This window comes from Helicoverpa armigera, chromosome 27 (genome assembly GCF_030705265.1).
Source record: "Helicoverpa armigera isolate CAAS_96S chromosome 27, ASM3070526v1, whole genome shotgun sequence".
Lineage (NCBI taxonomy): Eukaryota > Metazoa > Arthropoda > Insecta > Lepidoptera > Noctuidae > Helicoverpa > Helicoverpa armigera.
The window spans coordinates 1,441,633-1,466,696 of NC_087146.1; the positions used below are offsets into that span (position 1 = coordinate 1,441,633).

General features: G+C 35.6%; 5 protein-coding genes across 9 annotated transcripts in view; 4 read left to right on the forward strand and 1 right to left on the reverse strand.

Annotated features, from left to right (window-relative positions):
• Positions 1 to 8,643, reverse strand: part of LOC110379901 (pyruvate dehydrogenase (acetyl-transferring) kinase, mitochondrial) — a 59,828-nt gene extending 51,185 nt beyond the window's left edge. The window contains exon 1 of the mRNA XM_049845339.2: positions 8,333 to 8,643. Coding sequence (XP_049701296.2) covers positions 8,333 to 8,435 — 103 coding nt within the window. The 5' untranslated portion in view covers positions 8,436 to 8,643. The remainder of the gene's footprint in view (positions 1 to 8,332) is intronic.
• Positions 8,644 to 9,112: 469 nt separating this feature from the next.
• LOC110379903 (putative gamma-glutamylcyclotransferase CG2811) lies at positions 9,113 to 13,064 on the forward strand. Of its 4 annotated transcripts, none has more exons than XM_064042202.1 (5): positions 9,113 to 9,238; positions 10,061 to 10,256; positions 10,551 to 10,656; positions 11,545 to 11,817; positions 12,839 to 13,064. In XM_064042202.1, the coding sequence occupies exons 2-4, from the start codon at positions 10,064 to 10,066 to the stop codon at positions 11,804 to 11,806; spliced, it is 561 nt and encodes a 186-aa protein (XP_063898272.1). In that variant the 5' UTR covers positions 9,113 to 9,238; positions 10,061 to 10,063; the 3' UTR covers positions 11,807 to 11,817; positions 12,839 to 13,064. The 4 variants fall into 4 exon arrangements, with proteins under 4 accessions (XP_063898272.1, XP_063898269.1, XP_063898270.1 ...); XM_064042199.1 differs by having other exon boundaries at positions 9,164 to 9,322; XM_064042200.1 differs by having other exon boundaries at positions 9,165 to 9,322; positions 11,545 to 11,685.
• A 323-nt stretch (positions 13,065 to 13,387) lies between these two features.
• On the forward strand, positions 13,388 to 15,789 carry LOC110379927 (G patch domain-containing protein 4). Its single transcript, XM_021339752.3, has 4 exons — positions 13,388 to 13,548; positions 13,924 to 14,075; positions 14,396 to 14,673; positions 15,228 to 15,789. Exons 1-4 carry the CDS (start codon positions 13,503 to 13,505, stop codon positions 15,766 to 15,768), a joined length of 1,017 nt encoding a protein of 338 aa, XP_021195427.3. The 5' UTR covers positions 13,388 to 13,502; the 3' UTR covers positions 15,769 to 15,789.
• A 265-nt stretch (positions 15,790 to 16,054) lies between these two features.
• On the forward strand, positions 16,055 to 17,971 carry LOC110379902 (probable NADH dehydrogenase [ubiquinone] 1 alpha subcomplex subunit 12). The gene is made up of 4 exons (XM_064042175.1): positions 16,055 to 16,228; positions 16,789 to 16,930; positions 17,307 to 17,363; positions 17,743 to 17,971. The coding sequence occupies exons 1-4, from the start codon at positions 16,128 to 16,130 to the stop codon at positions 17,875 to 17,877; spliced, it is 435 nt and encodes a 144-aa protein (XP_063898245.1). The 5' UTR covers positions 16,055 to 16,127; the 3' UTR covers positions 17,878 to 17,971.
• Positions 17,972 to 20,823: 2,852 nt separating this feature from the next.
• LOC110379917 (uncharacterized) overlaps positions 20,824 to 25,064 on the forward strand; it is a 49,392-nt gene continuing 45,151 nt past the window's right edge. For both annotated transcript variants that reach the window (XM_064042192.1, XM_064042193.1), the window contains exon 1: positions 20,824 to 21,094. The gene's annotated coding sequence lies outside the window, so the exon portion shown is untranslated. The remainder of the gene's footprint in view (positions 21,095 to 25,064) is intronic.

Sequence of the window (25,064 nt, forward strand, 5' to 3'; positions counted from 1 at the left end):
GCTGACCTGTCTATAACAATACAAAAATAATAAGACTTATAAGTATATGTTTTTAAAATGCTGCAAAACAGAAAGTTTTTTAAGAACTTCAGCCAAAGACATTTTATCGTAATTGTCCAAAATAGTTTTCAATTCTTTATCATAGGCTATGGATCGACGTGCTCTCATCTTTAACCCCTCTGCTCGACAAGATTTTGACATATGACTATACCGTTGATTCGGCGGGATATTTTGAATCGCGACATGGAAGTCAAAAATTTGTACTAACTTTCAACACATGAATTCTAAGTCCGTAATGCCTGATTAGAAGTATTTTACCTATAACTTTAGAGCTCACTTATTTGACAACAACGTGCAAAGGTCAAATGGGGTCAGTTCATTCAGAAAAATATAATAATTACGGTGTTTTTAAGTCTATCGAAAAGTTAGGCATTTCAAATTTGGTGAAAACTTACCAATAAATAATCGCATCACTTTCTCAAACACAACACAAACGTCATATTTATAACATTTTCAATCCATTGCAATACATTTCGTGCACTTATTTATGTTCAATAACTAAAAAATCATCACATAAAATACACAATAAAAATGAACAATATTTACAAGATCAAAGTCACAGACAAGTAGAGTTTGGAATAGAGTTTTATTTTATTTTTTCAATCATCGGTGTGCATTCGATACCTAAATCGGATATTTATTATAAATAATCGAATACCAATTTTATATATTTTTTTTAATAGCAACTTATTTCAATTTTATTTATTAATTTTAAATTATAGGTTCAATTTGTTTTTGTTGTTAAGAAAAAAGATATTTAAGTTTTATGAAAGTTTTTAGCATTAAATTTTTATATGTATTATTTTGGTGTTGCGTCATTCGTAATAATTTTTAACTTTAATTGAATTTTTATTACCTATTACGGAATTTTAATTTATTCTTATATTATTTCTGAACAATTCTAAGATTTTTGTTTCGGCGGAGGGTAAGCCTGCTCATAGAGGTATTTAGCCTACTTCAATCGATCTCAGTGGCGTGCACTTGGAGAGGCCTATGTCCAGCAGTGGACTGCGATAGGCTGATGATGATGATGAGGGTAAGCCTGGTGTTCTGAAATATAATGCAATTTGTAACTACCAAAGTAATGTACTTATTTGATGATGAGAAACAATAATAATAATTGATTGATTTTAAAGTCATCAAATATTTTTAACCGAATCCCAAAAAGGAGGTGGTTCTCAATTTGGATGTTTGTTTTTGGTCGAAAGTCGATATTCCCCATATTTGTTATTAGGTCCAGGATCTGATGATGGAAACCTTGAGAAATCGAGGGCAACTCTCGAAAATTGTAAGCATAGATAAGGTTATAACTTGACACTCAGATGTATGTCTGATAACACTATGAAACAGTAAAGGTTTGGAGCTGACCTGATGATGGAGACCAGAGAAGGTCGAGAGATCTCGACAACCGAACTTCTCTCGTCTCCATCTCCTTCACTGTTGCAGAGGCCTCGTAAATACGAATAATATAAGCACAAACACGAGAAAGTTTAAATATTCAGTTGTCGAGTTCCCTCGAACTTCACTGGTCTCCATCATCAGTTCAGCTCAAAACCTTCACTGTTGTATAGTGCTACCAGGCAAACACCTGAGTGATAAGATTTCAACCTATGTATTTCTGCAACTTTCGAAAGTCGCCCTCGATTTCTCAAGGTTCCATCATCAGATCCTGACCTGATGATAACGGGACCACCTCGGAAGTATACGCTATCAAACAAAAAAAGAATCATTAAAATCGATAAATAAATGGCTGAGTAATCGCCTAACAAACGTACAAAATAAAACGGTCGAATTGAGAACCTCCGCTTTTTGGGAAGTCGGTTAAAAATAAGTCGGCGGCGGCCATCTTTCCATCTTGGACCAGCTTTCGATGAACAGCGAACTATTTGCCCTTTCAAACAATGAAATCGTCATAAAATTTTGCGATAACTACACCTAACTACGGCTCTCGTCAAATAGCTTTGCCGCTCAGTTAAAAAGTTGGAAGTAAAGCATCGCCATTAAGTTTGGCAGGTCTACAGGAATCCTGCACATAAAACACCCGAAGAAATAAATAAGTCTTCATTTGCCGTCTTCAGAAACCCTAAAAACCAAAGTTTTTTTTTATTCCTGCTACAACGTATTTTCTACCACTGATTTTCTAGCATTTTTTTCAAAATAAATTAAGTCATTTTACTTTTCCTAATTTATTTTCAGATTATGGTAAGTACCTATACAAAAGTGCAATTTAGTAATATTATAATATAAAATTATTAAATCGATTCTTTATTTTAAAGAATCGGATCATTCGATGCAAAACTTCTATCACCGTCGCCATCTTGTCTATGCGTCTTCAAATTTAAAAAAACAACTAATGTAAACAAACATGGCGAGTTCGATCAGAATTCCCGGTAATTACGATTGGATTTTAAAAAGGTATATTTCTAACGGGATGCTAAATATGAAAGGTTTGAATGCGTAAAAATAATTTAAATTTATTTAGTTATTTTATTTAGTACTCACAAATGTGGTTTGATTGGAAAGAAAATAAATATGAGCGTAAATAATTAGGAAAGTGTATGACTGATTCGCAGACCCCAATTGGGGTCTAAACCGAGCTTACGGTGACATTGATGTTCAGACCCCGATTGGGGTCCGCTACGGATTTGACGGTTAAGGATATATCAAATTTGAAATTCTTTAATTTCCAATCGATATATTCAGCCTCCTTTTTTAGTAAGTATCAAAGTGATTTTTTTATTGTAAACAATTAATACATCCTGCATATTAAAATGTCTTTCTACAACATTATTACAAAAACTGGAGAAAAAATATATAACGAGATTCATAGAAATGAACACTACACTCTTGCAAAGATTTCTGGCCTTTAAAATTTCAGTTTTTACTATATTTGGTTGACACGTGTGGGCCGATTCATGAAAAATTCTGATGTCATGATTCTCCGAAATTTTAATAGTTGCACTACATGAACGATTAGTGCATCTCCATACAGTGCCAATCTTAGTTTCACGGTGGAAATGTTGTAGAAAGACATTTTAATATGCAGGATGTATTAATTGTTTACAATAAAAAAAATCACTTTGATACCTACTAAAATAAAGCATGACTAAACTTCTAAGTCTATTGATATAATCGTCTAATACTATTGTAGTGGGTCACCATTTTTTGTGTTAGTGACAGTTGCACCTGTCATGTTGTATCATATGTCATCGTACTATAGATGCGTTTGACAGATACTGTTAGAAAGGGATGTAGGTATGCAGAGAACGAGCGAGCACGATGCGACAGCGAGTGCAGGAGTATATTTAATTTCGAACTCAAACTCAAACTTATTATATTTATTAATTTATATATCGAGCCCTAAAATCTTGCTTGCTATCGCTACTGAAGCAATAAAAAATGAAAATTGAGGATTTGTGACAAATTTACAACAACCCTTATGAAACTATAACGAGTTTACACATATTTTTTATACATGTGACGAATTTACTTTCAATGTATGGATTTTTCAGAATATGGCAAATTTACTTTGTGACGAATGTACAATAACCCCTCTCAACGAGGGTTCCGGAAAGCACGTTAAGTTGTGGGTACGAATAATTAGAAGTAGGAAAGTCTGATAACTAGTGTTACCGAGGAGTAGCAGGTAGCCAAGCCAATTTAGTTAAGAAAAGGCAACAAGATTCACCCAAAGACTACAGATTAATATGAATTTACTTAACAAATTAGGCGAAGTTTCTATATTTTTTAGAGCTGAAACTAAAAGCCCCAAATTGCTCAGCGACAATGTCGCCAGATAAACCTCATTTATAATTGAGTTAATAGCTGGTAACTAACTAGAACGCAATTTACAGTTTAAAGTCCTGTAATTTGTCTTCACAATGAAATCTCTGAATTACGAAGCTTAATTAAAACAATTTTCTCGCCGTCCTTCAACCTCCTCCTCTCAATATTTCAAAGTCATAACCAAGGCTGAGCTTTAACGATTCTTAAACAACAATAACCAAGAAAATAAACTTCCCTTAGGTAATACTTAATGGAGAGTTCTTCCAGCATCCTTAGGCACCGATATTGTAAAGGCGAAAGTTTATGTACACATAGATGTTTGTCCCTCTTTCACGTAAAAACGTAAAAGTAAGTACCTAAACGTAACTATTAAATAATCTGTAAAAAAACTTGGCATTAGGTAATACCTATTACATATAAGAAGAATGGAGCACGCAAATGCCGGTCCTATGCCTGATCTCTCTCCAGCAGATCTGGGCTTGATCAGTTGTCGTGGCGGACATCAATGCATTAATCAAGGATCTTAATTTTATCAGAATAACATATAGCCAAGTTATTACCCTAGTGCAGAAAGTCCTTCCATCGGGAAACATATAAAACCGCGGGCGAAAGCTATACTAAAATGTTTATTACACTACAGTACTACAATTTGTACTTATACGGTCTGTGGGTTACATAATACGACCTTTAGACTTCCCAGCACAGAGTTACGTAATATCTAGATAGGGTAGTGGATTAAAGAAGCATCATTTATTTAGTTCAAGCGGTGCTCCAGTCAAACCGCAGTTTATGTGGTTGTAAATCTACTTGTATTGCTTTCATTTTTGTTTCTCACATGACTGGCGGAAAGGTAAAAGATATTTTATTTTAACTAGGTAATATTCTACAATGTATGTCTGATATTGATATATTAAATAGGATTATATGTTTTTGCTTGCTTGTACCCTAAAACTCCAAGACTACTCAACCGATATGAAAAATTCTTTCACTGTCGGAAAGCTACTCTCTTCCCGACTAACATGTATTTTATCCCGGTACGAACAGTTAGTTCCCGCCGGTATCTAAGTATCCCGGTAATAGGGTAGTGTCCAGGGTCGAAATAATGAAATAATATTTAGTCCGCTTTTTAGATAATCAAAAAATATTGGATACGTATTTTTTCTTTTTTTAATTAAACATAAAATGACAAAGATAATACACTTCAAAAATTAGGAGTGGGGGCCTTTTACGTCACAGTGTCCTGAAAATTGTAGCAACTTGTGACGTCACACTCAACTTTAACACGCTATATCTTAACAAGTTCTGATCCAATTTAAAAAAGAAAAAATACGTATCGCTTAATTTTGGACAATCTACAAGACGGACTAATTATTATTTTTTAGGAAACTAGCCTATTCCCGAGGACGCGGCTGAAACCGCGGGAAAACGACTAGTTTGAGAATGACTACATGAATTTTTTTGAATGAGGTCAAATGCGTAACTTCTCATAAATAGTCTAACAATTCTCTACACAGATGAGCATATAAATAATTCTTGATTCCAAAAACAGTCGTAAAATGGCGTAAACAAAATAGATTTTATTAGATTTACCACACTCAGTTTCCGCCGCAACAACTCATTCCGAACGAACCAATTTGGTGTAGGATCTCTTCCGCATCTCTATCCTTGTTTTACAGTATGTCCTTCTATTGAAACCTAATACATATTGGGTGTATGTTGTGTTGGGTATCTAACTCTCGGAACTTTCTAGAATAGTGGTTCGATGTTATTTGAGGAACGTCGATCGAAAATATTGGAAATAGATGGGTTTGTCCTCTTGCTTATATTGTAGTTAGATGGAAACTTATTTTCATTCAGTTTTTTTCTGTCATTTTCTTTGCCTATAGCAAAATAACTTAGAAATCACAAACGCAAAAAAAAATACTTTTTGGATTTGGTTAAAAATTGGACCAGCGACTATCAGTAGTTACCTAAAGGTCTCTGCACACAGCGGGCGGGGCGCGGCGGGACGGGACGGCGACGTGATACAATGTACTAGATCGTCGCGTTGCGTCGCGCCGAGCGGGACGGCTCTGTGTGATGTCGTCCGTAATATCTAGTACATTACAACTGCTCAGCGTCGCGTCGCGCCGTTCCGTCCCGTCGCGCCGCGCCCGCTGTGTGCAGAGACCATTAGGGTACCTGTAATTGTGTTTTTTTAACGTGCATCAGTTGTTACTGTAACCACGCTAGTACATAAGGATTCTAATAAAAAATACGCACGTTTGCAAAAATATTCGCGTGTAAAAAAATACTCAGAAAATAATAAATAGCGCTATAAAACCATAAATTGACTATCATAAACAATAAACCAATATTTATTTATAGGACGATAATAATAATGTTTATCTGTGTGAATAAAGAGTCCAGATTGTATGAGTATGTCGTAAATGCAACATGATACAGGTTTTAAGCCTGCATTTCGTAACAATAGAGATCACGTAATTTTAGTAACTTTATACTCTGGCGACCATTAACAGGGGCTGCTAGTAAGGTTGTTGTTTAAATTCAAATTAAGTTGTTTTAGGAACCAAAAATTGCATATTAAAACAAGCAAATTGAAAATCTCCAGTAAAGCACAATTCACAATTAAAATGGATAAATCGCTACTTGTATAGTTTTTACAGTTAATGTTTTGATAAGCTATTTAGATCTTCAATAGTGCTAAAATTGTAAGCATGTAACAACTGCTTTTTGACCTACTTTTGCTTATCATATATTGAAATAGAACCTGCATGTTAGTAATATTTACTAAATCGTTCATCATGGGCCTAGCCTTTTCCAACTATATTGGGGTTGGCTTCCAGTCTAACTGGATGCAGCTGAGGGTTTTACAAGAGGCAACTGCCTATCTGACCTCCTCAACCCAAGTAAAACTGGTAAAACTTATCAAAAATATGTTTAGCAACCCTGATGACCTACATAATGCAGTTCAACACAATGCATAGTGCATACATTGTAATGAGTCACAAACTAAATTACTCACATTTCAATAAACATACTTATTAAAACAATGTGGCCAATATTTTGTTATTTTCAGTTTCATAATCACTTGATGACAAATGTTTAATGTTTTGCCCTTCAGAAAGGATAACTAACTGTTTTATTTTTATGTAGTTTATGAGTATCAAGTATCAATCAACTTAGTGAGTCAGTTTAATTATAAAACGGCAGATAGAAGAGTTTGGAAGAAGAAAACGTGCTGCGCCGACCACAAATAAAATTGGTAGGAGGATGATGACGACAAAACAGTAAATCAATTTTATGATAAAAAATAAATAGTCTCACTAATAAACCCTTTCTTAAGTATTTGTTATATTAAAAAAAAAAAACTATTTCTAATATCCATTGTTTTTCTATAGATTTTTTGGAGTAACTTTCTAAACTTAATAAGCTATTATTTGTTTATTAATTAGGATATTGTTTTTTTTTTTCATATTTATCCAATGTTATGACACTATTAGTCATAAGGCACTTCATTATTCTTTTTACTTCATGAACAATCTTCACAAATACAAATTTCTGTTCTTCAGATAAGTGTTATCACCCTGAGAACATTTAAAAATAATATAAACAAGGACGAAAATTGAGAGGCTGGTTATACTTTGGTTATCGCTACACTTAAATAGTGCAACTTGGTCTCAGTATGCTACAAGTTACAACTTCACAATTTTGTATTTTTTTTTTCTACTTTACTTAAAGATTTTGAGTGATATAAAAGTGCTTTATGTGGTACTACTACTACTATCTATGACAAATAGGACTTACATGGAATAATGTAATTAAAAAAAAAAATTGAAGAGAAAATTTTTCAAACTACTGAAACTTTATTTACTTTCGAATCTAACATGAAATTGATAAACACTTTGGCACCTCGTAGATAGGTTGGATAAAAAAAAATATTATGTAAAACAGCTTTTTTGTAGGTAATAAATCCTATAAAAAAATAAAAAGCATCACCAAGAAAAGGTCAATAAATTGTTTGTCATAACTCAGCCTACATTCAATTTGACTTTAGTACCAATAATAAATAAATAGCCTATTATCAAGAAATATTCAGTTATTGCTTTTTTATCACTGATAAATAAATAACTACGTATTCAACTTTAACTTGATGCTAATACTTTTGCGAAATGCTACACCAGTTGCAGTGTATGCCAAGGTCAAAAAACATAAATATTAAAAAAAAAACTAAAACTTGTCTGTGTGGCGAAACTGATGTAATGTACGCTTAATACAAATAAACACTCGTTGTTTAACACTTTCCGGAAATTCAAAGAAGCCCTAAAAGGACGTGTATCCGAGTATAGAGCCGAAAAATAAAAAACGGTAATAGGTACCTAGGTACGTAAGGTCAGGTGAAAATTAATAACACCGGCCTTGACATAACATCGAACTAATTACGAAACCACTAAAGAATAAGTAACAAATTAATATTATCACTTACCAAAATCTATAAACTGTTTTATAGACAGCGGCGAAGGATTGAATTGCGAGTAAAAGTCCAACATTTTCGTAACATTTGAGAAAATAGCCCCCGCTAACCTCATCTTGAATAACTTTTATCAACGTTTACAAACTGAACAACTGTTATAAATTCACGTGAGAACAATTTCACAGTCACAGATGATTAGAACACATGTTTTCAACAATTATATTATTTTATTTTCCACCGGCGGCATAGACTTTCCGCGAATGCGTCAAATTTTCAACTGACACTGAAATAGTGTTGCTCCAATCGTAATCGTATGTTTATATATCTCACAGGTTCACTGCGAGCTGGACTTTGAACTTTAGTGTTGCTTGCGATAAACAAACAAACGATGCAACCTAACTCAGTGGAAAGTTGATTTTTATACAAGAATTTTAAATCCTTTTCAATTAAAATTATATGCCTTCAGTATAATTTCATCACAGTTTTTTAGTTTCACATCTGATTTTTAAAATGGTAGTAATTTTGTTTTACAAGTGTCCATCACTAAAGAGAGCCTGTTGGTTTTAGCGACCATATTGTCAATGCTTATTTTAGGCTTATTTATAAAAGGGAATGTAATAAATGTTATTTAATGTAATGGTCCCTTTTTTCCTGATATGCTTTTGTCATTTATTATGACGTAAAAACATAATTACCTATTTATAAGGCATTGTCTTACGAGGTAATGAAAAAGAAGAAACGAAGAAACCAATAAAAGTTTGACGACTGTATATATATCATCTGTGGCTTGACACTGACATTGACTTTTCCAAAAATATTAAAAAAAAAGTTTTTTTGGAGCCGTCGATATTTCACTGGCGCAGTTTTTAAAATTCCAGAAAACGATTATAAAAATCTTTCGAAATTTTAATTTAAAATGTCAGTATAAATATCGCTACAATCATGTTTCAGTTTTCCTTATTATGTGCTCCCAGAGCCGTCCGTTTGCATACGATACGAACTGTTAGTCTTTGCGTTTTTTTTTTCTTTTAATTGAGTAGTTCGTTTCTTATTTCAGATTATAATAGTTGCCTTATCTATGATAGATGTTATTGGTCTTAAAACTTACATCTTATCAGTTGCTAGGGCAGTAATCAGTTGTATTGTTAGTTAAAGTAAGTGTGAAGTTTGTATATTTGCTCTGTTGATTATAACTACTAAACTTGATAGTAGGTACCTATCTACTCTAGTTCGTTTAGTAGGAGGTAAAGATTTGTAACAAGTAAGTTACCATTTCAAACTGTTAAAAGTAGCTTGTGCAGTTTAGGATTGTCTAGAATTCCTAAGCTAAACTTATTGAGCAACATTTAATTAAGAAATACATATATTTCTTGAATATTATCTCACTATTTTAGAAACTTAATTCATTGCTATACTTTCAACCATACATAATAATCATTCTAGTTCACAGATATAAGTGTTATCAAAAAAGTATCTTGCGAAATAAATAAATGGCTCTAATTTTTTTAATGCAACCAAACTATCCTACTTGTATTATAAATGTGAAAGTTTGTGAGAATGTATGGATGTGTTTGTTATTCAATCACGCAAAAACGGCTGGACCGATTTGATTGAAATTTGGTATGTAGATAGGTGATACTGTGGATTAACACATAGGCATACTTTTTATCAACACACCACGCGAGCGAAGCCGCTGGCGGAAGCTAGTAATATATAAAGTTCTTTAATTTTAAATTTCAGATAATGCATAAAGTCTTTGTCTACGGCACTCTAAAACGAGATGAGCCGAACCACTATTGGTTGACAGATGAGAACAATGGCGTTGGTAACTTCTTGACAGACGGCCACACCAAAACACAGTACCCGCTCATAATAGCCACGAAGTATAATATACCCTTCCTACTGTTCAGTCCCGGGGATGGACACTTAGTAAAAGGTAAATTTTTGTAAATTATTATTTTATACTAGCTTCTGCCAGCAGTTTCACCGGCATCTAGAGTCATCTAGAGTCTAGACCCTGCCTCTAGTTTCATATTCTGCCTCAAAACAATCCAGGATGTCTATTTAACTGACATCCCAAAAAGGAAATGGCTCTCAACTGGGATGTATTATATTAATTTGTTTGCACATATCTCTGTAATTGTGTGTAAATGTTTTTAAGTCTGTCTTCTTTTGCTGTAATTTTTTTTTTATTCTAAAAAAATTGCAAACTTGTGTAATTTGTTTCCAGGTGAAATATATGAAGTGGATGACAATATGTTACATAAACTGGACATGCTAGAGGACCACCCTAACTATTATGTCAGGGAGAAAGATAAAATTGTCATTAGTACCCAGTAAGTACTTTGTACCTCCATCGTCATCATCATCATCTCAGGCATAGGACGTCCACTGCTGAACATAGGCCCCCCCTTAGATTTCCACAGATCCCTGTTGGAGGCGACCTGCATCCAGCGTCTTCCAGCGACCTTTATAAGGTCGTCTGTCTGCCTTGTTGGTGGATGTCCTTAGTTCTTTGTACCTTGCCTGCAAGTACATTAACACACAAGATTGGTTCAACCCCTATCGTAGATAAGACATCTATGCTAATTTTATGCCAGTCAGTTCAATAGAACTGTAGACAAATATATGCATATCCTTTATTTGCTTTTGATGCTTTCAACAAGTTTTTACAAGTTACTTTAGTAGTTACTGACTAATTACATAAGACTTAAAGCTATGAACAATACGGTAGTTTCCAACGAGTCAAATTCATTACTTTTATTTAACTGTCAAAAACTGTCACTTTCTTTGCAATATGTATGTAAGCGCAACATATGACGTCACAGATTTTTCACATCAAACTGGATACTTATTTAGCTTATATTATCAATAAAAAAATTTAATCAATTATTCCATCAAAACGATAAATGGAAGTGACATTATTTTTAGATGCTTCACTAAATGAATATGACAACGTAATTTATTTTTGACCTAGTCATCCACCCAATTGTGGACCCTGTTAGGCTACCTGTCCACCGGAGCGGAGCTAGGCTGCGGAGTGGAGAAACTGAGAAATATTAACCAATAGGATTGAGGAGCGGTGATTTTGTGAAATCCTATTGGTTAATATTTCTCAGTTTCTCCACTCCGCAGCCTAGCTCCGCTCCGGTTGAGAGGCAGCCTTAGGGCACAGCATTATTAGGGATTTAATGTCAACACTAATCTTTTTATATAACTTACAGGGTATCAGAAGACACAGAAACAGAAACGACAGTACAATGCTGGGTATACTTCCTCAAGAACTTTAAACCGGAGCTCCTGGACCGACCTCACTTGGAAAGCTACAGTTCGAAGGGACCCCACGGCTTACCCTACATGGACAGGTCTAAAAGAGATCCCTTGTATAACCATAAGTCTGAAATTAAGCCTGATATTCAGCCTGAAATAATTAAGCCTGTTGATAATCCTGATAATAAAAAGCCTGATACTGATCCCGCCCCGTAATACAGGAGAAGGTCAGTAGATTTTTAACTGATATAAGAAAACATTTTACAAATACAAAACTGGCTTTTGAAAGTACTAAACAAAGGACTGTTAGGTGCATCTGTCTACAAGTTTGTGGGGAAATAAACACCTAAAGCCGCGTACGCACGTACGAACAAATTTGTTGCGTTACATGATATGCAACAACTTGGTTCGCACGTGCGTACCACTATCGAACATCGAACACTCTGTTCGTCAAACATGTTCGCGGCGATCCTTGTAGTGTGTTCTGTATGGACGGTGTTCGAAGCACTTTAATAACTTCACAATCGACCACTTCCAACGGCGCCGTCATGGCTACTAAGATAGAGTTCACGACTGTTGTTCGCGAACTCGACTCGAACTATGTTTGCGTTCGTGTTCGAATATGCCGTCCATACGTACGAACCAAATGTTCGGGTCTGGTGTTTGTGTTCGCTATGTTCGTGTTCGTACGTGCGTACGCGCCTTAACAGCTTTTTGTAGCTTCTGTGTATTTTTAGAAGTTGCTTTTTTTATGATTATTTAAAATTTAATACAATTTTTTGTTGTAGTTTTCGTAGTTTTAGCAAATAAAAACTCTTTGAAATAAATGAATAAAAAGAATATCCAGATTGAAGTTAATCTACTAATCTTTTTCTGTATGCTGGTGAGGCAAGATTAATTGTTGGGGAAATTTTGGTTTGTTTGTTTGTTAAAGGCTCCGAATCTTCTGAACCGATTTGAATAATTCCTTCACGGTTAGAAACTGCGGGAAAACAGCTAGTACTTACAAAACGTGTTCAGTGACGGTAGCTACTAATTTTTCAGCCGAAGTGTTAGTCGGGAGGAAATGGACGATTTATTATTAAATAAAATCCGAAAATAATAATTGGTCTTTTTGGTGGTAAAACACAACCCTTATTGGCAATCGGGTAATAAATTACTGAACTGATTTTGGTAAAGTTTTGAATTTCCGTTGCAAGTAATCAAAATACCGCGTTATAATAACTCTATTTATTTATTTCTTTTCAGCAACAACGAGTCTGAAATCGACGATCTGAATGAGGTGTTACCGAAAAATCCATTTAATAATTTTTAATTTATTTATCCGTTATTTAATAATTTATTTAAGTAGAGAAACATGGTGCTTATTTATAAAATAATTTAAGCATTCCAATGTGTATTAATATGATGGTAGATGCCATGTTAATATATTTACACTTGTTATGTATTGAATAAATATTGTAGCACGGTTAAACTGTAGTTTTTGTATCCTATCTCCTTTTTCAGGGTCTAACTAGACTACCCATAGGTAATAGTAGGTTCAGCAGTTTTGCCATGCATGCCATGAAAACTGGAATTTCTTTAGTAATTTTAGTATTTACCTATAAGGATTGTAATATTCTAGAAAGATATTTTTATTTACTTACATAGGAAATAAAGCAGTGCAAAATTATTGGTATTTATAGAAAAATGCTTTCTTCTAGCTGAAAAGACTAGTATTTGCACAAGTTTGACAAAATATGACTGACATCTTGTCAAATTCGACATCTGTCAGGTTATCAGCTGTCCACGAGTCGCGCATGTTTTATTTTGTCCTCATAGGTTATATTTTGTTATAGTTTAGTTTTCTGTTAGCCTTTTCATGTAAAATAGGTAAAACAAATGTATAAACAGTCGTTCAGTTAACTTTGCAATGGATTTCGCGCGCAGACAACTAGAAAAATACGGCTGGGCCGATGGTTAGTATTATTTCCTATTAACTGCGTTTTTTCTACCATAATTTACAGTTTTACTAAGAAATATAACTTAAAACAAGAAAGCATGACCTTCAAGAAGTCAATGGTAGTAAAAATGTGAAATACATTCATAATTTTTATGATATCTTCGTAATTATTGAAAAATCTAACTGCGTATTATAAACATTGATAACAACTGTAGTCAACTGAAATGAAATCACCCCCTTAGTTCCTACCCATTATAACTATAACCCGTAAAATATTGTAAATACATTTTTTTTAAAGACTATCTATGGAGTTTCTTGTCAGTTCTTCTCCATAAGGCCAACTCCTTGGAATAAAAACCTTTGACTTTGAATATTATATCTCTATTTACAGGTAAAGGACTTGGTAAGCACGAAAATGGTATATCAGAGGCATTGAAACCTAAACTGAAGCGCAGTGTAGCCGGCGTTGGTCATGATGCTGCTGCAGAATTCAATGAACACTGGTGGACTACGCTCTATGATAAGGCTGCTGCAAATGTTGAGGTCGGTATTTATAGCCTATAGGTTCAGGTAACTTGTATGTAGAAAAATAATTTTATGAGCTGGGAGATAATTTTGAATCCATTTTAAGTGCACTTATGTGTTTTGAAGTAATATAATATAGTGTAAGTAGTAATTTGAAGTGTACATAAGCACTGAATAGTGAATTATCTATGAGTGATTGAACTCATTTCATAGGCTTTTCCCTACAAAATTGGAGTCAGCTTCAAGGCTAACCAGATGCAGTTTAACCGCGGATGTGTCAATTTTGTGACCTAAACAAAAATAAAATAATATTCTATTAATTCTATGTATCTTCTCAGGTCAAAGAAAAAGACGGTGTAACAAAGAAAATAAAAACAAAAGACGAACAGGAATTCGTAATCACAAACAGTACTTGGAAACTTAACAAGAAGCAAAAAGATACAGACAACGAGGAACAGTACTCAGACTACTTTGTCAGAACTGCGGTTCTGACTAACGGTGCTAGTAACGTGGAGCGAGTTAGGGAGTCTGACTCGGAAGATGATGAGAAGAAAGATGTGTTTAAGATGACCGATGAAGAGTTATTTGCTAAATGTGAAGGACGGACTGCTCATAAGTATGTATTTAACCAATATTTTTATTTAGAACTAGCTGATCCCGCGAGCTTTCTATCGTTTAAACCTTCCCTGGACCTCTCCAAACATTTTAAAACCAAAATCAGCTCAATCTGCCCAGCCGTTCTCGAGTTTTAATCAGACTAATGAACAACAATTCATTTTTATTTATATAGATAGGCCTTTGTAAGCCATTATGAAATGTCAGAACCTTGTAAATTGCTAAAAAAATCTCTTAGTTATGGAAAGAGACTCAAATACCTATTATCTATTCCTTCTCGTCTCAATCCATCCTAAGGTTGTCTGAAAGAGATTAAGATCGCTTAGCGATAAGGCGCCCATTATGTCACTTACCTTAACTAGTTAAAGAACAAACATGTAAAATTGGTGTAACCTAATAAAGTATATCTATCTATCTTCCTATAGAGCTCATAGCTCATAATTAGTATGCAGCTGTAAAGTTATTTTTTTTTCATAATCAATATTTTCTTGAAGTAATATAAATCCTTGAAAATAATAGTTGTAATCCTTAATTTATTTATTTTATATCTTTCAGAGGAGCTCGCCACGGTTTAAAGGCTACAGGAAAACTAACGAGGATAGCCCAACAAGAAGCATTGTTGCTCTCTCAATCAAAATACAGCGGATATTCACACGCCAAGAAATTAAAGGAACAAGTCGAAGATATCAACTTAAACAGCGATTCAGATACCAATGAACGTAAAAAGAAGAAAAAGAAACGAAAACGCTGTAACAGTAACGAAAAACCTGAATTACATATGACCTTGGCTGAATCTGAAGAAATACCTTTGCCTGATAACAATGTGACAGATGATGACAATGTTGCCAGTGTACTAAAAGAAGAGAATGTTAGTAGAAAATCTAAGAAATCGAAGAAGAAAAAAATCCGTGAAATTGAAGTTATACCAGAAGAAGATGAGGATGTTTGTAAACCTAAGAAAAAGAAAAAAGGAACTGAAAATACTGAAGTACCTGAAATTATGGAAACAAATACTGTGGATGACATGACTATTGCTGAAGAAGAGAATTTAATGAAAAAAAGCAAAAAGAAAAAAAAGAAAGCTGTTGAATCATAGTCTTTCTTTTATTTTTAAGTAATACGATCATTAAATTATGTAAAAAGTTCGTGTTCGTTTTATTTTACTTCTCGAGTCCTTAACTTACCGATATGAAAATAGCAAGAAAGAAAATTTCATCAATACATATTTAATTTAACACAATTCGGTTAAGTTAGGTTACGAGTCTTGCACGCCGCCTATAAGGTTTCATCATACACAACATAGATTTTTCCGATCTTCATGTTAAATCAGTATGTTAAATCCTCCTTTGTCGGATCAGGTAGAATTTGGAATATTGCTCTAGGCACACCAAATATTCGTTCTGTCAAAGTTGTCAATATTTTTGACGAAATACGAGAACGAAATTCTAGTAAAAAATGTCTTTAGCTAAGTTTTTAGCGCTTGACAAACTTGCTAATTTCTTCACAATTATCCGCCAGAACGGTGGAATAAGAGGATCTTTGTATAAACTGTACAGGTAAGCAATAAATTGGTTTATTATGTAATTTGTTTTAGGTTATGTTTATCCAAATTTTTATTGATGAAACTGATTTGGGTAATTTATTTTCTCATATATTCAGGTTTATACTCTAAATATCAATAAAAAGATTCCACCTACATGACTACAAATTCGAGTATTGATCTCTGTTGTTATAATAACAAATACCTTTTACTACGTTGTTTTTGAAAAGCTTTCAAATCTTCCAAATGTCATAGTGTATCTAAAATTATCTTTATCTTAATAACATTCTTCGTACGTTAATGGCGCAACAATTTTTCTTACAAACAAGCAAATAAAGCCGTATTGTTGTCACTATTTATGAGTCTCTAGAGGCTGAACTGATTTGACAAAAAATTGGTGGTGAGATATCTCAGGCCCGTGGAAAGGACCTAGGACCTATTATATATATAGGATACAGGTTTGGGAAATAGGTCCCTCGGGACTGTGCGAAATAGCGTTGAAAGCCAGATATGAATAAATAAACATAGTACTTTTGAGTTCAAGCTATATAACATTCTAATTTTATATAATTACAGACAAGATGAGCTGAAAGACGGCAAGCTGGTGGGAGAAGACAAGTACGGCAACAAATACTATGAGAACCCTCGGTTCTTCTACGGCAGGAACCGCTGGGTGGAGTACAGCGATAAGGTTAACATGAACTATGATGGTAGCCAGGTAAGACTATGTTATTTTTTTTGTTCATAAAAACAGTTATTCAAGCCTATGTGACACCATTAAATTAGGCATATTTAAGTAAAAAGGTACACAATCTTGATGAAACTTGTAAACTACTGGTTTCTTTAATTATTTGATGGGGGATTGCTGCCTGAATCTGGATAAAACTGACCCAGTAATCTACTCTAAGGTTTAAGCAGCCTCAGTAATAAGTTTAATCTAAACATACCTGTTTATTGGGATACTTTGCAAGCAGTACTGCAAACAAATAAAGTCACTTCTCTTTGCTAAAACATGATTATAGTATTTTGTAAGGCTCTTTAAGGTAACAATATTTGTTATCTTGGTTGTAATTTTATTTTGACTAATGTTCCAGGTCCCCGCTGAATGGTTCGGCTGGCTGCACTACAAAACTGACCTTCCTCCACACCAGGTAAGCTTTGCAACAGGTTTGGATCCAGCAATCAATTAAGATAACGGTGTCAGCAATAGAGAGCCACGTTAACAGGCACAGGTGTAGGCTTTATTGTGGTATAGGGAAAAGTGCTAGTAGTACAAATGAAGTAAATACTTACACTAGCATTTAGCAGAGATCTCACCTGATACTACTTTACAAATTAAAAAATTGCTTATAGCCTCCATCAATAAAAATTGGCTAAATAACACTGTTATATTCATTCAAATTGGTCCTGTAGCTCCTGAGATTAGAATGTTCCAAAAAACAAACCTGATAGCTTAATTATATCACTATAGATGATTAATACCTTCGTTTAATTTTCCAAATCCCATAACACCAACAAATTTACCCACAGGACCCCAGCAGACCCAAATACAAGTGGATGGCAGACTTCACAGAGAACCTATCCGGCACCACTGGCCAATACGTGCCATACAGTACCACCAGGCCCAAGGTGGAGCCCTGGGATCCCAAGAGCAAAAGCGCTTAAGTGTACAGGACTTGAGAATCATATGAACATCTTTGGAAGTATATTTATGATTTAGTTGTAAGTAGAAAATGGAATAAATCATATTTTGAGTTGCTGTTATTGTTTATTTTTGGTCCATTAACCTAGTAACAGCCGCATGGGATCGAGCAACGCTTGGTGTATAAATGGTGACCATCTTGACATGACGAGTTTCTCCAAGTTTCGGAAGGCACGTTAAATTGGTTGGTCCCGGCTCCGGCTGTCATTTGAACATCTTTGGCAGTTGTTACAGGTGGTCAACATCCAGAAAGTCTGACTACCAGTCTTACTTACCACTTATTTTATATTATCACTTGAATAAAATATACACAAAAAAAAATAAATAGAAAAAGGCATAAGGGGAATTCTTGCCACATACGAAACTATACATTCTGGCATTTACGTCAAGTAATTCGTTCAATTAGTTAACTAATGTCTTGGGATAATTTACATGAAAAAATATAGAGTAGGTACCAAGACAAATAACTTAGCGACAATAACTTTAACTTAATACATAACAATAGCTCATTACATGACAACCGGTTGCCACCTCATCGTGCAGCCGTCTTTCCAGTTCAACTGAAAATGTAATTAGCACATTGAGACAAGTTTTTGTTATTGCATTAATTGGGTAAATTCGCAAGCAACGCCTTATGTGTCTGGTGCATTTTTTTAAGACACTAGCTGGCTCCTGCGGTTACACCCGCGTCTCGAAGGAGCTACTTAATGCACCTGGATAGAAAGTAGTCTAGGCACCTATGTACGTTTTTTTCAGGCTCTAAACGAATATGTTCAGTAGTTTCGGAAGCTTTCGTTTTAAAGAGGTTGTGGCTACGTCAAAGCTAGGATCGATCGATCATAAGGTTAAGCAACGCTTATCGCGGTCTGTTTGTGGATGATCCGTCACCATCTTGTCCCGAGTTTCAAAAGGCCCTATAAGTTCTTGACTCCCAGCTGTCATTAGAATATCTTTGGCAGTCGTTAAGGGTAGTCAGAGTCAGAAGCCAGCCAGTCTGTCAATCTAATCAAGGGAAATCCCGTAGATATAAATGGGTTGAGTGAGTGAGGAAGACATATATGCTGTTGCTCCATATGACACACTGGTAATCAGATGCATTTGGTCAGACTGGAAGCCGACACCAACATAGTTGGGAAAAGGCTAGACAAATGATGATAGCGTTACAACATGAGCTTAGATTAGCTCGACGATGAGTTTCAGAGCCTTTAGGGCACCTAAAAACTCATTAACAATTATTGAACTTTCCGATATCAGCTAAGATTACCTCCTAACTATATAAATGCGATATTCGCGATTACCTCAGCAGCTGACGTTTCATCCATGATCACCGCTCAGTAGATAGCATAGCATTGGGAACGGTTTAATTCGTATCACGCTGCCAGTTATTATTTCTACTTAAAACCTGTTTGCTCTGCCACGGGTCCTGGCGGGAGGTTCTCAAAGTTTTTAAGTCTAGTACCTACGTGGAAATGGAAAGGTGGTGTTTTTTCAGACTTTTTAAAAAATAGGGTTTTTAATTCGGTTGCGTTTTTTTTTTTTGTTGACGTGGTAATTTCGTTGTTTATTAAACGTTTTTGATAAGCAGTTAGGTAACTAGATAGGTATAGGATCAACATTCTTTCATTTTCAATATGTATCCCATGATTCTACGTATTTGCAGATTTTACATAGGCATTGTGTCCTATTGATATCAATAGGTAAGGCTGAAGAATTTGTTTGTTTGGTTTTAACCTGAGGAACTACAGCTGCGATTAATTGAAAAATAAATTGGTCCATTTAGAGAAAGGCTAAAGATGCTTCCAAAGATGTGGGATAAGAAAAATATCGGTATACCTAGGTATCTAGTGGTATCAACAACCAACTCATATTACACGTCAAATAGACTATTCCTAGCTAAAATTCTAAATAGGTACAAACGCCATTAATATCTACCACAGCGGGAGATCTGTCCCATATAACACGACATAGATTGATGGTTTCTGGTATTTTTAACACAAAACTGCGGATGTTCGGCAATCCGTTGTTACTATTATATAAAAAGAGATACAATACAATGAAATCTTTATATTTATTTATTTATCTGTGTACTATGTAAGTATAAGCGTGGTGATCGTTTCATGCCTTCTCTGTGTGAGAAGGCTTTTGTGCAGATGTGGGAAAGTGTAAGTCGGTAAGAATAATGGTTTTCTTAAAGGAGCAGGTAGATGGATTTGTAAGAAAGACAATTATGTAGGGTAGGAAGGTAGGTACGCACATATGGCCGTATACATTTATAAATCTCTAGTAGGTAATTATGCGATGTGCCTAATTCATTAATACCATTAATTAATCAGTCTGCTTTTGTGATTAAAAACGTAAGTTTTACTTAACACTTGATTATTTGGACATTGCGAACTTTTTCACAGTATTTGTCTTCAACAAATGTGAATTAAATTACTTAACTTTAATGATTAGGTACATTACCTACGTCGAACTATATTTCAACTTTTTAACTATGTATTAACTTACAACTTTTCGAATAAAAAAATCTCCTTTAACTATCTCTCTCTCCTAATGACAATGATTGGAAGCATTGTCCATCAAAGTTAATGAAAAAATAAATTTCAAGATGGCCGTAAAAAACTTTTAGAAACTTAGTTACGAACCAAGTGCCCACCATATATCTACAAGCATACGATTCAAGACGAAGCTTTTGGAATTACAAACAAGGAAAAATCAACTTTAAATCTTGAAAATACGATTGAAATTCGAGTGTTGAATTCTACAACTATGGTCACACTAATGCAATTTATTACCCGCAAGTGAAAGTAGATTGTAAGTTCAGCGAGTAAGGTTGAATATTGCTTGTGTAAATCAATTAAGCTCCGCGTACGAACAAAACTTTTTTTGCCATCACAGGTAAAAATATCTTTAACTCGAGTCAAATCCAGTGAAAATGCGACGCGGCGCGGTCCGTACGCGTCTTAATAAATACTTTTTATAGTTTTGTAACTTAAATAGTAAGTTTTCAATGAAAAATGCACAAATAAATGTTTATCTTTGTGAAATAAGTCAGTGAGTGTACGATCGTGGCCCGTTTGACATGTGTTCTCGATAAAATCAGTTTCGAAATTCAAAATTGTTGTGTGCAGTGCAAAAGGTGTGTTGAGAACAGGATTTTGTGATTTCAAAACTTTTATGGTAAGTTTTGAGTTAAAAATTTGTTTGTAAAACTTAGTTTTTGAAGCTGGCCGTGTGATTTTGTATGACCGGTGAAGAACAAAGAACAACGTAAACTAGTTTTGAAAGTAAGCGGCATAAAATTTCGTTAGTTGTTAGGCCAACCGGTAACGAGGATGTTAAGTGTTCGGATCTTTGCCTCAATTTTTTTTGTTAAAAAAAAAAATCGAGTGGGCGCTAAAATGCCATGCATTTTTTTGACACGATGGAATTTGTAGTTGATCTAACTTCATAATTTACTGAGAATAATGTTTTTAATAACTAAAACTATTCTTAACAATACAATTAACTTAATTCATCGTAGTAGAAGTTAGCTAACGGACAGAATGTCAACAGAACAACGGTTTATTCTGAATTAACAATTGACCTTTGCGAGATAACCATTGACCTCTCGTGTTAAGTCTTAGGCACCCTTTATGCTTGCTTGCAATTTAGACCGCTACTCGTCTGTCGTTGCTATAAATTAAGTCTCAAATAGACGTTAGGGGACTGACTGGTTTTATTTATTAGGATGAACGTCGTGTTTTTTTTCTATTGCTGGTAGGTGTAATGTTTAGAGAATGTTACTTTTGGAGCTTTTATTGATCCTTGAAGAAAAAGATTTATGTAATTGAAGTAGGTACCTAGTTGGTTACTTTATGCTAGGAAATGCTATCCCGATCACGCAAGATTTCGTGGTGGTGTGGTAGGTTCCTAATGGTTAAGGCACCAGCCTCTCAAGAAGGGTTCAGATTCCAGGTTTGGCAAGTAGGTACCTGCCAATGTAACTTTTCTAAGTTATATGTATGTACTTTCTAAGTTTATCTTGGACACCAATAAGTGAGTAAAAGTAAAGGAAAACAACTTTGACGGACTTTGAGTCTGAAATCGGCCATCCGCATCGAGCAAGCGAGACGATTAACGCTCATTTCTTCTCTGTATGAGAAGAGCCTTCAGCCCTGCAGTGGGAAAATAAAGAAAGACTGATGATTTATTTATTTATTTATTTAAACTTTATGCAACAAAAACATTACATAGGCGGACTTAATGCCATAGGCATTCTTTCCAGTCAACCTTAGGGTGATGCAGAGAAAAACATGGTAGGTGCATTAGAAAATAAACCGAAAACTTAAAGATGAATAAAACACTAAATACTGATTAGATACAACAATATTAATACAAATAACAATAAATACATACATACATACATATATACATACATATATACATATAATATACCAATAAATTATTATGATGATGATTCTGCCAACGATTTCTTAAGCAAGTACTTCCGCACAGCACTCTTGAAAGATTGTTTGCTGGGTGACTTCCTGGTTTCTGAGGGCAGCGCATTCCACAGAAGAATAGCTTGAATGTGAAAAGAAGAGTGGATAGTGTCAGAAGTATGAGAAGGACAGTGAAGAAGAAGATTGTGAGAAGAGCGAAGATTTTTGGAATGACCGGAGCAACGGTATTGAAAATGAGGAATTAGATAGGAGGGGAGGAGAGTTAAGTAAAGAGTAAAGGGTCGTCAAGGCACGCATCGATCTTCTCTGACGAATGGACATCCATTTCAATTGCGTCCTATACTCAGAAACATGATCGTACTTCCGCAGGTTGAAGACGAATCTTATGCAGTTGTTGATAAGCCGATCAAGTTTGTTGAGCAAGTCCGCATTGAGGTCGAAGTAACACACGTCACCATAGTCGATAATAGGAAATATTAGGGACTGCACAAGCATTGCTTTGGTTTTCGGCGGCAAAAAGTTTCTTAACCGATTTAGATGACGTAAGGTTCCAATTACACGCTTACTCACACTAGCGACCTGAGTTTGCCAACTAAGCGTACTGTCCATATAAAGACCCAGGTTCTTCACATTGAGGCTAAGCGGAACAACAACATCGTTTAGGATAATCGGACGACAGTTCGTAATATCCACCTTACTTACCATACGAGGACTACCCACGACTATGGCTTGACACTTAGAAGGATTTACTGACACCCCGAATTGATTAGACCATCGATTAATAACCGACAAATCTACATTCAGTTTGTCAATGGCTATATGCAGATCCTCAGGCCGAGCCTGAGTGTAAAGCTGAAGATCGTCGGCATACAAATGATACGCACACTGAAGGTTAGGAGTAATGAAGTTAATAAAGATAGAAAATAATAATGGAGAAAGAATACCGCCTTGTGGGACACCAGCCACTAGATCACGCCAATTAGACAATGTCTCATCAACTCGAACAGCTTGCTGGCGCCCACGAAGATAAGATGAGAACCATTCCAGAGCCTTGGGTGAAATCATAAGATGGGAAAGGATAGATTCTAGGATATCATGACTGACGGCATTAAAGGCATTAGAGAAATCAATAAGGACCAAAGCTGTAACTTTGGTGTCCTGGATCCCTTCCCTAATGTCACCAGTCACTTTGAGAAGTGCCGAAGCAGTGCTGTGACCTGGCCTGAACCCAGATTGCAACGGGCTAATAAGGTTGTGTAAGTGGATGAAGCTCGACAGTTGCTTATGGACGCAGGCCTCCAGCACTTTAGAAAGGAAAGGAAGGATTGAAATTGGTCTAAAATGGGTGGGGAGGGATGGATTTGCAATTTTGGGAAGGGGACGGACGTAAGCATAACGCCACAAGGAAGGGAATTGACCCGAGTATAAGGAGTAGTTAATTATATCAGTGATGGATGGGAGTATATACTCAAGGATCGGGATGACCATACTACGACTGATATCATCATAGCCCACGGCCTTGGACTTTATCGAAAGGATGATCTTTTTGATATCACCCGCAGACACCGGAGAAAAATCAAAGATATCAGTGCAAGGATGTGGAAGGCTGGCAATAAAGTTTACCGTCTGACGAGTGGTTTGACGATCCAAACTAAAAGTGGTAGAGAAATGGCAATTGATCTCATCTAAACCAATCGTATTAGGCAACTCTGACTGCCGTGACTTACCGATACCTAGTGAGCCAAGGAACTTCCAGATATCGGCTGCGGAGCTAGACGTAATATTATCGAGAATGTGGCGGCGTTTAGCATTACGTATCATCTGGTTACAACGATTTCTTGCTGATTTGAACAGAACCCAATTCTCCTCTGACCGATCCCTTTTAAACCTGCGAAAGGCCCGATTTCTCCGTCTCATCGCCATACGTACTCCTCTCGACATCCATGGAGCTGGCGGACGCTTAACTCTCACCGACTTAACTGGTGCATGAATGTCATAGAGATTTTGCAATAACCGGTTCAGCGTCGCTACTTTATCATCGACAGAGGAGGCGTTGGCTACTTCAGCTTCCCACTCAAGTCTCGAAGCGTCCTCGCGTAACCTATCCATGTTCATTTTTGCAAAACAACGCATGTGCAGAACCTTAGGAGTAGGTTTTGGAGGCTTTAGGAGATAGGATAAATGAATCAAGTCATGGTGGGAAAAACAAGGAGCAGGATATTGGGCATGTGAAGAGACAAGGGAAGGGTCGGAGGTAATCATCAAGTCTAGCCAAGTATCATCACCTGCAATATTGCAGTGAGTAGGTTGGAGTGGTAGAACATGAAGACTGGCAGACTCAATGATGTGAAGGAGTTTACGGGAACGATGGGAAGAGGACAAAAGGTTGGTGTTGAAATCACCCATGATGACGTGATGTTCATACTCAGACCCTATGGATTCCAGAGCCGTCTCAAGGTCAGAAAAGTAGTCAGCAGTAGGAGGACAATAGACCACTCCAATAAGGACCTTGACCCCTTTAACACAAACCTCAAGGAAAATGTACTCGGCAGACGAACAGAAATCAGGGGGTGAGGTGGCACGTATTATGAAAGGCAAGTTACTTTTAAGATAAATGGCAACACCACCACCACCCTTTCCGATCCTATCATTTCTGACGAGCACAAAACCAGGAAGCGAGTAGCTGGTGGAAGGGAGATGCGGTT

Coding starts and splice junctions, on each gene's coding strand:
- LOC110379903 (XM_064042199.1), top strand. CDS start 9,263: ATGTTTCAGTTTTCCTTATTATGTGCTCCCAGAGCCGTCCGTTTGCAT. Junction 9,323..10,060: donor GTTTGCATACGATACGAACT/GTTAGTCTTTGC, acceptor TTTAAATTTCAG/ATAATGCATAAAGTCTTTGT. Junction 10,257..10,550: donor GGATGGACACTTAGTAAAAG/GTAAATTTTTGT, acceptor ATTTGTTTCCAG/GTGAAATATATGAAGTGGAT.
- LOC110379927 (XM_021339752.3), top strand. CDS start 13,503: ATGGATTTCGCGCGCAGACAACTAGAAAAATACGGCTGGGCCGATG. Junction 14,076..14,395: donor AGGCTGCTGCAAATGTTGAG/GTCGGTATTTAT, acceptor GTATCTTCTCAG/GTCAAAGAAAAAGACGGTGT. Junction 14,674..15,227: donor GAAGGACGGACTGCTCATAA/GTATGTATTTAA, acceptor TATATCTTTCAG/AGGAGCTCGCCACGGTTTAA.
- LOC110379902 (XM_064042175.1), top strand. CDS start 16,128: ATGTCTTTAGCTAAGTTTTTAGCGCTTGACAAACTTGCTAATTTCTTC. Junction 16,931..17,306: donor TGAACTATGATGGTAGCCAG/GTAAGACTATGT, acceptor CTAATGTTCCAG/GTCCCCGCTGAATGGTTCGG. Junction 17,364..17,742: donor CTGACCTTCCTCCACACCAG/GTAAGCTTTGCA, acceptor ATTTACCCACAG/GACCCCAGCAGACCCAAATA.